Below are 14,587 nucleotides of genomic sequence, written 5' to 3'. Positions count from 1 at the left end.
GGAAAGAAACAAGGAACTGCGATGGAAAAATAAAACCAATGAAAAACACAGACATAAAAAAATCCAGGTGTAAAAGAATGATTTTATTTATTATACAAATACTGCTGAAGTTCAGCAATAAAACCTTCTAAAAAACCCAAAACAAATCTGATGATCTATTTCCTAAATTGAAAAGTCACTTAAAGAGCAACACAGAAATTGCTTCAACTTTAAATAATATATTTTTATATAAACCAAAGCTATCTTAACATTTACAAAGCACTTTAAAAAGGTTTTGAAAGTCAAATTCAAGTGATTAAATAATTATAACAGGAAATGCAGCAACAAAAAAGTTTCAATTGTATTTCAAATAATTACCAAAATCCATGGTCAAAGAACTGTCTTAAAAGTTCTATAGGAGGCTGTGCACCATACTTCTCCAAAGCAGGCATATTCATATCATCTACAAAAATAATGCACTTTTTTCCCATTGGAGGGCCGAAGACTCCTTTGCGCCTCTTGTCCAGCCTGGCCATAATAATGTTCTATAAGGCAGACAGGAATATTCAAAACATAGATTAAATATTCATATATGTTATCTTTTTGAAATGTAAATTATCTGTTCTACTAACCTGGGTCTGATTGGCACTGGTTCGAGCTGAAAAACTAATGAAGAAGGGAAAGTAGCGCTCCTTTTCCAAGTTGTTCATTAACTTGTCCTTGACATACACAGATTTCCCAGTACCTGTTGGTCCCACTAAAAGCAGCGGTCTTCACAAAGAAAGTAATAAGGCATACAGACTGCAGAAATCTAACAAGCTATAAACTAATTGCAATTAGAGGTCAAGGGTTTTACTAACTTGCCCTGCTTGTTCTATCTCTAAAAACATTACATACCTTAAGAAACTAAAATGTTTTAACATATTCATCTAACCCTCTCATAATTTTAGTTTGCTCCCACCAACAAGGGGACAAAGAGAAAGAGACATTTCTCATTCCCTCATTCTACTGGCTTTGGAGTATGTATGAACGTACATGGGAGTTACATTTCTCTTGATAGATCTTGCAGTAGTTTAAACGTCATAAAACTTTCAGCCTTGAAATTTAACCTGAGGCTGTTTTAGATTTCATTCCCTTATATGATCTGACCATAGCTAATATAACTGATTTTGATATGACTAATCAAAGAAAAAAGAAAAAAATTTCATTACCAAAGAAGAAAGAGGGTACAAAAACTGTTTGGGCTGTCATAACAGCATCATCAAAACGAACACACTAAAACTGGATTATAATAAGGCTTCATAAAAAAACCCTGAAAACTGAATTTAAGGCAACAAATTGTATTGTTTGTAGTAAATGTCTATTTTTAACAGGCCAAATAAACTTTAAGGGCTTGATAAAAACAATGAAATCAATGGAAAGAATAAGAGGTATTTCTACCTATGACCAATATTTCAGAAATTTGCACTGAAGTGACATAACTTACTTTCCATGGGTAATGAATAGCTCTATCAAATAGTTATATCGGACTGTATCCATTGTTGGGACTATAATATCTTGAATCTTCACATTTTTATCACTGTAATTAATATTTTTAATAAATCCATTCCAATGAACCCAACATCCTCTGCCTTTCAGCTACGAAGAAATACAGATGTAAAATAGAATGATGTTACTTCTATAAATATGGAAGGTTTTCTCTACCACTTTTGAAAAATGAAAATAAAGAATTTTAATAAATTAATTAATATTAAATGTTTCAGAAGTTCATATATTTAGTTTGCTTTATCTCACTAATAAAGTGTTAAAATACATACCTAAGCTTAGACTCCTTTCTTTTCTTAAAGATTTTGTTCATCCAAAACAAACAAACAAAACCATACAAAAACCCAACAGAAGAACATATACAAGAATTAAAAAGTGTAATTATAATCTAACATTTCTAACGGATACTATAAACAATTGTAACATAAGCAAACTGCTTACAGGCTCAATAACCCGCTTTCCTTCTACGACAGTCCACTTTTTTCTTTCTATACGAAACCAGATTTGAGTCCGTCAGCTTAACTTTAGCTACAGAATAACTATAATGTGGCAACATTATAAATATAACTGATGTATACATCTTGGTATTTTCTAAAAAAATTTGGTCAGCACATTAGTATTCAAAAAAGAAAAATAAATGAAAAATACACTGTGAGTTTTAATCCAATCCCAACACTCTACAACATCCAACAGGCTTTGTAAAGTTAAAATATCCACCTAGCTGTATCTTCCTTCCATTCAGACTGTAAGAATCTACTTCAGTCAATGCAGAAGCAATCAATCGTACCTCATACATGTAGTCATAGACCAAGCCTTGCTCTTCAAAGGGACACTCCCATTTTCCCACACTCGTTGGTACAGGATTTATTCCACATTTCCCAGCCAAAGTCTCCCTCAAGAAATTATCAAAAATTATCCTGCTGTCACCATCACAAGTTCCACCAATGGACCAGATGGTGGCAAAAGCAAAGCAACCCTGCAAGGGCAAACAGACAAGCAACTGTCTAAAAAGTTGATGTATTATATGAACCTTGTACAGTCTAATTAACAAACATAATTCTGAAAAAGACTGTTAAGCAGATAGGTGTTACAAGTTACCCTTGAATAGCCCTGGTCTAAAGAGATTTAGAAATCCGATTAAAGACAAACAAAAAACCTCATTCAAGGATATATATATATGACAAAAAATAAAGGCCACTGACTAAAGCATTATGTCACATGACAAAGCCTGAGAAGAGTTCAATCATGTAGTCTCAGGATTTTCTAATCACAAACCAGGATCTAGGAATTTTCTAATTCAATTTTAAATAAATACTTTTACATTGTTTTCTTCAGTTTTTCATAAAAACAGTCATATAAGGTCAGATAGAGTGTCCCTAACATAACTCTCAGAAAACACTCTTCCCAAGGAAATTTTGCTTAAACAAGCCACTCAGTATTACATGAACACTTATTTCCTTTAAGGGAAACAAGACACTTTGCTTTAGCTAATTACTTGGTTAGTTAAAAAGCACATTTAACAAAAACACTATTTATCCCAGTGAATTGGAAAAATAGTAAAATATTTAATCATATTTGTTATTTGTAAGACTTGTGTCTCATCTGGGCATCTCCAAAGTTAGCGGGGAGGGAGCAAGGAGGAAGCAAAATTGTTTCACACATCTCGTATGAAATCAAAGTTGTTTTGGTTAGTCCAATTATTTATGAAAACCGGACACCGGCATCTGCAGAAACAGATATACATTTTTCTACAGGTTGAAAAAACCAACCATAATCCATGCACGGATGTTTCTGTTGGTGGGATCTTCTTGCACAGTTTGACAAATCAACATTTCAAAAAGTCGTGTAAGAGCTACTACAACATTGGTATTGCTTGTAGGTACCAGTTCCTGAGAAATACAAAAGGATGAGTATTATACTTTACGTGTTCAGTTAGTTTATCTTTTGGAGCTAAAATACTAAAATAATTAGATAACTAGCTAATTCTGAACAAATATTTGAAGGCAAGGTTTACCACTGACTTTTATTCAAAAGATCATTTGCCCTTCTCTATCCTTGAAACGTCAAGAGATTTAGCTTGTTAACCATGTTCATGGCTATCATACGTCCACTACAATCATACATCTTAAAACAAAAACCTCCACAGAAGTAGCTACAGCAATACATGAGCAAAAGGCTACACACTATATCACACAGAGTTTGCAAGGAACTACATGTACGTTTCCCCTAACACTTAAAAATTCAACATGACATCTTTAAAGAAAAAAATATATGTACAAAATTCTCTTGGGAAGACTTTCTACTCAGTGCTTTAAATACTTACTTTACTTTTGAAAAGAACAAGATGAAAACTATAATCAACTTACAATACAAGTCTGTCTTACCTAACATTCTCATTTTAATTTTCCAAACTGGACCCTTCTCAAAACAACAGGAGGCTGCTGCATATTCATTCTAATTGTGCTTGTCATGAGAGCGAGTCCCTCCCTACCAAGGGTAACAAAATGGAAATGGCCATCTAGTTACTGCAGGAAAAAATGGCAAAAAATACCTTGCACTGTTTCTGATGGAATCTTAATGCTGGTGGTATTAACCAATCAAAAAGTCCCTGCAGAAGATCTTGATGTCCCTTTAAGTTAAGAGGTTCAGGCAGTTTACTCAACCAAGAGGTAACAAGTGGCCTCCAGCCCAGTTGAGAAGGTTCCAAATAAATCATGCCACAACGACTGACTGTAGCAGGCTAAAGAAAAATTGTAAACTCGTTTTATTACACATTTAATATATTGAACTTTGTTTTATATTTTCCTTAAATACAAAACTTACTGATGCCTGGGAAAGATCCATTGTTTCAAAAATAAGATTCATCTGAAGAGACATTTGGATGATTTCCCCACTCATCAAACAAAGCTTTAATAATAAAAAAAAAGTTCACAAGCAAGGTTAGAAAAAAATCAGTTGCAAATTACGCTTCCTATCACAGGAGAGTTCTATATGAAAATCAGCAAAACCAAGTATAACCAAAGGCAAAGTCAACCACATAAAATGTTTAACCACCTGAAGCAATAATTATTTTTTTCGAGCTTTAGCTAAATTCTTCACTTAAACCATAGTACTCCACATTATCCTACCAGTAGGTTCATTACAAGTAACTATCAATCTTGCGTATGACAGGATAAAGAAAAGACAGCAAGCAGAAAGGAGAAAGGATATCTGCTGCTATTGTTGCTAATACTGAAGCATTCCAGCTGGAGACCCATGATTGTTGCTTATTAAGATAAAAGATCAGTTTGAGTATTTTGACACACTATCATCCAGAACTTAAATTTAAAATGTTATCTCTAATTTTTATATTCACTTTGAGATTCCTAAGGCCCATTTTCAGAAGTGCTGTATGGTTACAACTTTGAATTCAGAAGTCATTAATTTTGAAAATACAACCCTTTGTGTCTTGACATTGTCTTTAAACGAAGTGTCTAAGTTTGTGCAAGTTTTGAAACTGTGGGATTTACATTAAATATAATTAAATGTATTTTTTTTAATTTAAATTTCAATTATTTATATTACAAACTTACAATATAACATTAAGAAAATACTATACATTTACTGTCTTACAGCAATGAGTTGATTCTGTGATTATGATTCCAATAAAGTAAAGTAAAAAAAAACCCAAAACCAAAAAACCAACCAAAAAAAGCCTACAACTTGTTACCCAAGCCACCTTGCACTTGTTCTTTTCAAATGCCAGGCACTGATGTTTGCGTTTGTGGCTTTATATGTAGAAGAATATTTTCAAAATGTCACATTATTTTATTTAGGCATTTATTTCCACTGACTGATACCTTTTTGTTGTCATCCAGAACTGTGTTCATGCTTTCTATCCACAGAGTATCAATTGGGCCATCAAAGATAACCCATTTGCGTTCAGGAGTCTCAGATAATGCAAATTCTCTGAAAGTATTAGCAATTATACCATCTGTCCACTAGAGGAGGAGAACGTAGGAATGAGAAGTAAGACATAGTATACATAGTTCAATTTAAACTGCAAGTAACAGAAAAGCCTTCCATTTCCTTTTCATTATTCCTCTCTTTTAATTATTCTTCTCTTGTTCTGCAGAGAGCAGAACATAACTTTGCAGTTTCACTGAGGGTCATGCAACATCAGCAAATTTTAAAATAGTGATTTTTTCACTTTAGAAAATATTGTAACAAACAGAAGACTGGCAATTCAATTTACAGAAACCTAGAAGTGCTTCTGCTCTGTCTTGCATCTGTTTCTCCCCATAATCACCCTAAGTTTGACTATTTCACATTCACTTCTTCATATTGTTTCTTCTCCAAACCTAAGTTTCACACTTGGAAATCTTTAAGTTCTTAAGTTTTTCCAGATAGTTTTTGCATTACTTTGATTATACTGGTTAGGAACAGACAGAGAAATGAATTCAGTTAAGTTTGGTATGATTTCCTAGCATGGATGCAACTATATTAGGACAATGACCCTCAGAATGGTATTGCTTTTTTTTGCATGTTTAAACCTACATAACTGCACACACGCTTGGCACTGCACCTTTTTATACACTAATTTAAAAAAAGCCATAAAAGTATTAGTTAAAATTAAAATTACAATTGTGTTCTCATCTGTGTTTAAATTCATAAAATTATGAATTCAACAGTTTACAACCCAGAATAATGGAGGTCTGACATATACAGGAAAAGGAAAAAAAAAAGAAAGTACTAGAAACACTACAAAGCAGAAAAAACAGACAGATTATTAGATCCTAGTCTTGAACCCATACTGGTATGTTTGCTTCTTTTTTCTTAAAACCAAACCAGTTATTGAATTTATAGCACAGCCCTATAAACACTGCCTGGAGTCCAGGGAACAGATGAAGAAATGCTGTCTGGAATTGGGACTTAAAAACCAGAAGCAGAAGCCTTGTAAACTGCCTTTCCTGCCCCTGAAAACAATGTGGAATAACACCATGAGTTAACCTGAAGTTAGAACACACTTACACAAGTGCACTCACACACACCCCATGAAAGCCACAGCGGGTGAGAGGAAGAAACAGATAAAGGTGAGCAATTACTATACACTATTTTTAAAACATACATTACCTCATGGGATACCATATCAAACTGCCCAAAAAGCTGACCCATAGTGATTGATTTTGGATTCACAGTTCTAAAAATTACTTTTTCTTCATCACCATAACCACGCTCTTTCATAAGAGACAGTGTATCTGCCAACACATGTAGAACTTTGGTCTTCCCAGAAAAAGATTCCCCTACAAGCATAAAGCTGTTAGATGGAAAAAAAATGCTATTAATGAATTTGTCTTGCAATTTAGACTTTTATAGACCACATGAAGGCCAACAGCATCATTCATATGCTTAAAGCTATTTTTCATCTTATTTTCAAAAAGCAGAACAAGTAAATCTGGTTTATATATAGGAAACATTTAGGCAAAACCAGTTTATTTGCACACACAAATCTGACTGCACAGCCACTGTACGCAAGTTGTCCTCTAAAACATAGATTTACCACCACACTAGTTCATTTATTTGCTGAATCAGATTACTTTCTAGTTTTGTTTCAGTCTACAGAGTTATAAACAGAGTTTATAACAAAGTTCTGGAAGAACACAAACAGTAGGAACATGTACTATACACCCACCCCCACAACTATCTTCGCTCATGTCCTGGTTTTGGCTGGGATGGAGTTGATTTTCTTCCTATTAACTGGTATAGTGCTGTGTTTTGGATGTAGTGTGAGAATAATGTTGATGACACACTGATGTTTTGGTTGTTGCTAGGTATTGTTTACACTAGTCAAGGACTTTTCACCTTCCCATGCCCTGCCAGATGTGCAGGGGGCTGGGAGGGAGCGCGGCCAGGACGGCTGGCCCAGCTGGCCAATGGGCTATTCCATACCATATGACGTCACGCTCAGCATATAAGGCTGGGTGAAGAAGAAGGAGGGGGGGGGCGTTCGGAGTGATGGCGTGTGTCTTCCCAAGTAACCTTTACGCGTGATGGAGCCCTGCTTTCCTGGCGATGGCTGAACACCTGCCTGCCGATGGGAAGTGGTGAATGAATTCCTTGTTTTGCTTTGCTTGCGTGCGCGGCTTTTGCTTTCCCTATTGAACTGTCTTTATCTCAACCCACAAGTTTTTCTCACTTTTACCCTTCTGATTCTCTCCCCCATCCCACCCGGCAGGGGGGGTGAGCGAGCGGCTGCGTGGTATTTGGCTGCTGCCAGGTTAAACCACGACAGCTCACATTTCAAAACTTTTTTAGTCAACCAGCAGAGGGATGCCACTATAACAATGTCACACTGAAAAGATCAATTAATGAGCTGAATATTAACAATCATATGACTAATGTCATATTGTATATATTTTCTCCACACAGTTGCTATTCAGTAATAAAAGCTAGGTATAAAATGGCAGAGATCTGATAAATAGTATTTCAATATAGACAAAATTCTACAGTCCAAAGTCTTCACCATACTGATATCTGTACCTAAAATCATTACACATTCTGACATCAAGAGTAGTACAATTCCCCAGACACACATTTACAAGAATTTAGGTACATGTAAAAGCAGTATTGGTGACCAACTGTTCCAATACAAATAGAAACATTTTGCCACCCTTAAGACCTTTTATATTTGATATAAATAACCACTACGGTATAAGCCAAAATTACAACAAATACTGCTTGTGAAACAGTAATGGGAGTCTTACCCATGTCTAACAATCATCATTTCATATGTCTGTATCATTTTCTCTATAAAAGCTTTCACAGGTTGGACATTATGTCGAATGCAACATTCGCTGGCACATTCCAGAAAATCCTAAAATCAAAACAGATCATAATCTTATCATTGCTACAATTTAAATTATTGTCTTGGACTACAGTAGAACAGTTTATGCTCATCAATAAGGGTTTCAGATTAATCAACTGAAATATTATTCAGCAGAATATAGCAAACATCCCTGGAAAAAAAAAATCACTTCTGTACTTCATGTGCTAGAACAGGAGTTAACTACAATTTTTATCTTGAGGAGAAGGCATATCACCATCAGGGAACCAACAGTGTGCTTTGGAACAATACACTTTTAACAACACTCTAGTATTTACTGGAAATTTTTAAAAAGTTAATACATTTTGTCTTTTTCAACATGCTCATCTCCTTCCCAACCATCCTCCTACAAAGGAGCTATGCTTTAATTGTTGCTATAAACAAAAGAAAATACAAACACAAAGCTTAATCTCACTTAATTATGTCCAAAATTAGGAAAGAAATCAGCAAAAGATGCTAAAATTTGGTAAATCTGCAAATCAATTTCCGATCTGTAGGATGCCTTATACAACCCTTCTGGACGTATGGGAACTCAGATGTGAATTATACTTACAACAGATACAAGAATTTTCTTTGGTACTAAGTTTCATTCAAACATTCAGTAATTTTCCTTGTCTTGCAATAACTCACAAATTACTGTATTAATTACACTTGGTTAAAAACAAAACAACACAAAATAACCCACAATGATTACGACCAAGGAAAAGTTACAAGTGTACTTGCATTGTAGTCTGCATCGGGAAGGTTGATTCCAGGAAATAAATCACTCGTTATACCCATGAACAGAGGTATATCATGCACCAAGAATTTGGGCTCGTTCACATCCTTAATTGATCTAAGAAGCTAGAGGAAACAAATATACATTTTACTGTTCTTATTAGAAACACAGAATAAACTGTTCATCAATTAAAATAATATAACACGTAATAAAGATTAATGAAATGGTGCCTTTGATAAGTAGTTAAGCACAACTGTGCGATCATCAGCATAGCACTGGAAAGCGCAGCATGTATTTTACTGTCTTCGTTTCACAGATAGGGAAACTAAGAAACATGGATCGGCGATGTGACAGGATGTGGTGGAATTGCCTTCAGAACTCAGAACTGTGTGCATCTGTAAAATTTCTTAAGAATTATTCCCGCAGGAACCTACCAATATATCTTCATCTTCCGTGGGAAATTTCAATTTTAGATTCCCAGCAGCCACCAACACAGCTTTAACTGCTCGCATACCATAGTCATAGTGATACTGAGAGGAAAGCTGTTCTGAACAAAGCCTGTAGGTCATGACTATCTTCACTGACAGTGACTTAGCATTCAAAAATCCGTATGAATAGAGCGAAATTTCTGCTATGAGAGCATAGTTAGGAACCATCATGGCTACTGTTCGGAAAAGAACCTGAAACACATATTCAAAGAAGTATCTTTAAATAATTAATTGAGGAATGGAAAGTAATTCAGAACATTTATAGGTGATGGATCAGTATTCATCCCATCACAGCATTTCTAACTGAAAATAGTAACAGCATTTTAAATTAAGTACCGCTTAATATGATTAGGTAAGCTGTGGATCATTTAAAACAGTTACACTGGAAAGCAGTGGCCTGCAGAACATTTGGGAGCCAAAGAAGTAGAAGAATTATAAATGTTTGCAGCTTATGACTCACTAGGAAGCTAATGTAAGTAAGCTGCCATCAAGATCCATCTCAATGTACAATCCGGTGCAGAAAAGATACTGTCTCTCCCAGCTCTTTTCCATTATCACTGTCTCAAGAACGCAGTTTGCCCCTTACACTGATACATCCAACACAGCAGTAAGCGAAGGAAGGTGGTGTACACGGCAGGTGAGAGAATGCACCTCCTTTCTTTAAGTAATCTGCAGTTGGTATACTCTTCATGCTGCATTAACTCTGCTTTAAGTTAGCATCCACAGTATAGTTCCCTCTGAGGCAACTTGCTCCGGCCCAGCTGCTCTGTGCCACGTTGAGTCTTAAGGAACAGATGCTGTTCCAAAAGGCTCCAGATTATGCTAAAGCCAAGCCTCCTCAATGAAACAGCTAATCTAGTCAAAACAATCATCTCAAAGATTTTATTTAATCAGGTAACCTAAGCAAATTTATTACATGATTAAGTGTAGTTCGCTAACGTTTCTTTTAAATAAGATGACAATAAATGCAATTAAAAATACTTTCTTAAAGCATTTTTTCCAACATACCCTTCCATCTTAAAGTTAGCATCCAAATTCTATAATCTACTCACAGCCTGACACTTGCCAGTTTACTTGCTACAGCATTGCAGTCTTTGGCGTGGAAAACTAATCATGAAAAACACTAACAGTTTATAAAATAAATATATTTTAAGAAAATAAAAAAAAGAAAATAAAAATATTTCGAATTCCTTCAAAAAAACCCAAGGGGGGGGGGGAGGAAAAAAAAAAAAAGAGGCTTAGTATGTGTAAATCGCTTAACAAGTATGTTTATATTCCAGATGGTACAGCCTGAATTAATACCAGCAATACACATATCCCTCAATTTTTTCAGAAAATTCATTCTTAAGCAGAGGCATGTATTTTATTATTTTACCTTCAGATTATCTGGAAGTTCAGAACGTCCTGCGTAACCTGGATTCATAGTAATAGCTACAAAACAGTTGGGGTTAAGCTTCAGTTCAGTTCCTTCAAAAATAAATGTTTCTAGCTTTATCTGTATGGCTCTCTGAATGCAAAGGATCTGCTGTGCCACAACAGACAGTACTTCCAGTTCAATGCGATTGAATTCATCAAAACACGCCCATGCACCTGATGAAGCCAAACCCTTGAAAAACTGCAAATGAAGAAAGACAGCAATAATATCGCTAACAGAATCTTAGAAGATTCAAAAGAAACTAAGAGTATCATGTCAGAAGTTTAATTACATGAAAGATACAATTATGACAATAATATCTAAGCCTATTTAGAGCAAAGATCAGTGATGTACTGAAGAACAAAGTCTTTTCTTGATTCTAAAGAAAGCTAAATCAGAAGATCCTGATCCTGCAAACTCTTGTTTCTTTACATGTTTTAATTAGTGACTTAATAGGATTTTGTAAAGCACAAAAAATTAAACATATGTAGAGACCAGTATATAGTGTCCAAGGGTAGCAGACCACAGGTGACACATTTATTTAAGTGTCTCTGCAAAGTAGGCACCCTACAATTTTCGTCCTAAAAATAAAATACAAAGCCTAATTTATTCTATTTACCTTTCCCATTGCCAGGTAATCGAGGCCATCAGAGCAGTTGAAGACAACACACTGAACAGCAAGAGCTTTAGCCAAATCTTTGGTGGTCTCTGTTTTACCTGTCCCTGCTGGACCCTCTGGGGCACCACCGAGGTTTAAATAAAAGGCTCCAATCTAAGAAACAGAAATAATTTATGGAAATTATTAGTACTTCATTCATATGAAATTATTCTGAAGAAAATGTTAAATTAAATTGATTAGATACAATGAATGTACAAAACTAACATAAAAAGTATGATTATACTAATTTAAAAAAATCTGAAATTTACTTACAGCTTGGAACTATATACAAGAGAATTGAATTTTGACCTGAACAGAGAGTTTAGTTTTATTATCATCATGACCATGATTAGTTACTCAAACTTTATTGGACCCAATCTTTCAGTTCTTGCTTAGGTACATCTTTAAAATTAAATTTGATGCAATTACGGTTGCTAGTCTTTTCTATCTCTGCTTCTCCTTTAATATGCTTTTTTCCTCTTTCCTTTTTTGTTTCCCACACTGTCTCCATTTGTTGCATGTGTATTCCATTGACCATTCCATATTCTCTCCTATATTCCATTGAAGTAGGAGGAAAATCTGACAGAAAAAAATAAAGTTGCAGACTCTAAACAGGAACTCAGATGTATTTGGTTTCCAATCCACAGTTACAGGGCCACATCTATGTTGACAGGCACTGGGAATACTCTATTAAGACCTTTGTGGGCAAAGGATGAGACTTGCATTTGCCAGAGTACCAGGATTCCAATTGCTTTGCTCCAAGATTCAAGGTCTGCATCGCCCTCTCACACCAATGTACCTTGATGTTTTGACAAATAGGTAGCAAGCATCAGCTAGAACCATACCATAAAAATTGAAGCTATGAAGAGGGCAAAAAAAAAATCTTCAGATGCATCAGTCAGGTCTTTTCAGACCTTTTCTTTCTTAAACCCTATGGAGTTTGTGATTAGGTCTCCACAGCATGAAAATTACCATTTTATAAAAGGAGGATGGGTGCCTAGTAAAACTTGAAACCATATTCCAGCCAAATAAATTGCAGTAAATGATAGTCAGAAAAGCCGTATCTGAGATGACTTTGGTAACTTTCAGTTGTCAGGTAGTTGAGGATAGACCAGTATAATAATAAACACCTCTAACAAGAACAGAGGTACTAAAAAGGTGCCAAACTGTTGTACTAGTCTTAGGAACAATACGATCACAAGTGGATCCTTCTCCATTTTATTTAGTAACCACAGAACATCAGAAAAGGATTTTGTGTTCTCGTAATCTAGACAGCAATAAAAATATTGGGCGTTTTTTCTGTTTGTATTTTAAAAAACACATCCACAACAGAACAATCCACTAATGTTTCAGTCATGTTGGTGGGCTGTCCAGATTTGTTGTTATAAGTCAGTTTCATGTTCAGTATTCTATAGAAATTACAATCTTTGAAAACTGCTTTTTAACAGAAATACCAGAGTCTGACAGCAACTGCAAGCCCTAAAAGTATGGCTGTAATGAACAGTGTAAGAAATACTATACTACAGTAAATACAGTATTTAGTAGCATTGGTGGAACATCATACCAAGGTGCGATAACACCTGTCTGTAAGAGGAGTAATGACAAGGCGTGGTGAGTTTCCAAGGTATTCATAGGCATATTTTACATTGCAATTAACGATGCAGACGCGAACGTTCTCAAATTCCCAATAATACCGTAGTTGTGCAAGCCACTGAAAGTCTGTTTCACTCTGCACGCCTGATAAACACAGAATTGAAAGCAATCATAAAAGATGTTTTAGATAACTGGATTTTCTATTAGGTTTAAATTTAAAACAGCTTTGAAATTATTAATGTTGATGCTCACATCCAAATACATATATATCTTAATACTGTTGTGTTTTAGGCAGATTGGTTTACTATTTTTAATTAACTATGTATTAAGCCACATGTGAAGAAAAATGTTTTAAAAGGTAATTACCACTTTCAATCATTTCCATGAGGACGTCTCTAGCATGAACATCAATAGTAACCAAGGCACCCAGCGTAGTCCTTGTTTGCTTCGACAGTTTTCCTCTTACCAGCTCTACAATATCATTAAGTTGAAGCTGAAGTGTATCATAATAATCCTTTAAACCCTAGGACAAAAAAGGTAATTATGAAACTGATTATATGACAGTTTCAAGTGTTCCAGACTTCTTCATGTTGACTAAATATCTTAATGGAGATTGCTTATTAAGCCATTCTTTTACATTGTGATGTTTTTGCATCAGCTTCTCTCTCATTCACAGTTACGCATTTATGTTGCAAAGCTACATTTTAATCTATGCTTGCTCTAAACAAGAATATTCAAGTACCCGAATCAAAGGTATAAATCACTGTACATAAACTCATGTATATCAAAACCCACATGCTGATCCTTTTTCAAATTTTATTTTGATTGGAGAAAAATATTTGGTTAAGCAAAATACATTAGCTGAAATGAAAAATTAATAAAGATTTTTTAAAAAAAGATTATGCATTACAAAGTACCTCTGGTCCACTGCAAAGAACTTCATGTACCTCACTTGTCCAGAACATTTGAGACACACACAATACTACTTGTCCAGGCCACTCCAGAACCCATCTTTTTCTTTCAGTCTCTAGATATGCCTGAAAGAGTTAAATACAGTATATAAATACAGTGTCAGTGCATATATATCATAATGTAATACAGAAGCATATAATGTGATTCTATTAATATTCTTTGCTAAAAAATTATTATTTTCCTATTTTCAAAGTCCAAATGAACTTTTAAATGCTCTTTTCCCCTTAGACTTACAATTTGTTATCACATAATTTTAAAGATTCTTGCAATTATCTTTCCATATTATATAAATATTCACAACTTGCTAACTTCATACAAAGAAACATTTTCTGGCTAATGATTTTCTTCTAGGAGGGAG

At 34.8% G+C, this 14,587-nt stretch overlaps 1 protein-coding gene across 2 annotated transcripts in view; it reads right to left on the bottom strand.

The window, feature by feature from the left end:
* Positions 1 to 14,587, bottom strand: part of DNAH12 (dynein axonemal heavy chain 12) — a 77,316-nt gene that overhangs the window by 38,642 nt on the left and 24,087 nt on the right. Inside the window, exons 23-39 of one of the 2 annotated variants that reach the window (XM_075159036.1) lie at positions 14,175 to 14,294; positions 13,624 to 13,780; positions 13,229 to 13,401; positions 11,626 to 11,778; positions 10,968 to 11,207; positions 9,539 to 9,784; positions 9,110 to 9,229; positions 8,268 to 8,377; positions 6,637 to 6,820; positions 5,364 to 5,504; positions 4,348 to 4,431; positions 4,076 to 4,264; positions 3,294 to 3,413; positions 2,312 to 2,500; positions 1,466 to 1,617; positions 612 to 750; positions 358 to 524 (exon numbers count right to left, since the gene is read on the bottom strand). In XM_075159036.1, the coding sequence (XP_075015137.1) occupies positions 358 to 524; positions 612 to 750; positions 1,466 to 1,617; positions 2,312 to 2,500; positions 3,294 to 3,413; positions 4,076 to 4,264; positions 4,348 to 4,431; positions 5,364 to 5,504; positions 6,637 to 6,820; positions 8,268 to 8,377; positions 9,110 to 9,229; positions 9,539 to 9,784; positions 10,968 to 11,207; positions 11,626 to 11,778; positions 13,229 to 13,401; positions 13,624 to 13,780; positions 14,175 to 14,294 (2,684 nt within the window). Of the gene's footprint in view, positions 1 to 357; positions 525 to 611; positions 751 to 1,465; positions 1,618 to 2,311; positions 2,501 to 3,293; positions 3,414 to 4,075; positions 4,265 to 4,347; positions 4,432 to 5,363; positions 5,505 to 6,636; positions 6,821 to 8,267; positions 8,378 to 9,109; positions 9,230 to 9,538; positions 9,785 to 10,967; positions 11,208 to 11,625; positions 11,779 to 13,228; positions 13,402 to 13,623; positions 13,781 to 14,174; positions 14,295 to 14,587 lie in introns of those variants that run through there. The other variant, XR_012675038.1, reaches the window with a different exon arrangement.

The sequence above is a fragment of the Calonectris borealis genome, chromosome 10, assembly GCF_964195595.1.
Source record: "Calonectris borealis chromosome 10, bCalBor7.hap1.2, whole genome shotgun sequence".
Taxonomy (NCBI): Eukaryota; Metazoa; Chordata; class Aves; order Procellariiformes; family Procellariidae; genus Calonectris; species Calonectris borealis.
Note: the sequence above shows the minus strand (reverse complement) of the source record. Positions and strands in the feature narration are given on the sequence as shown.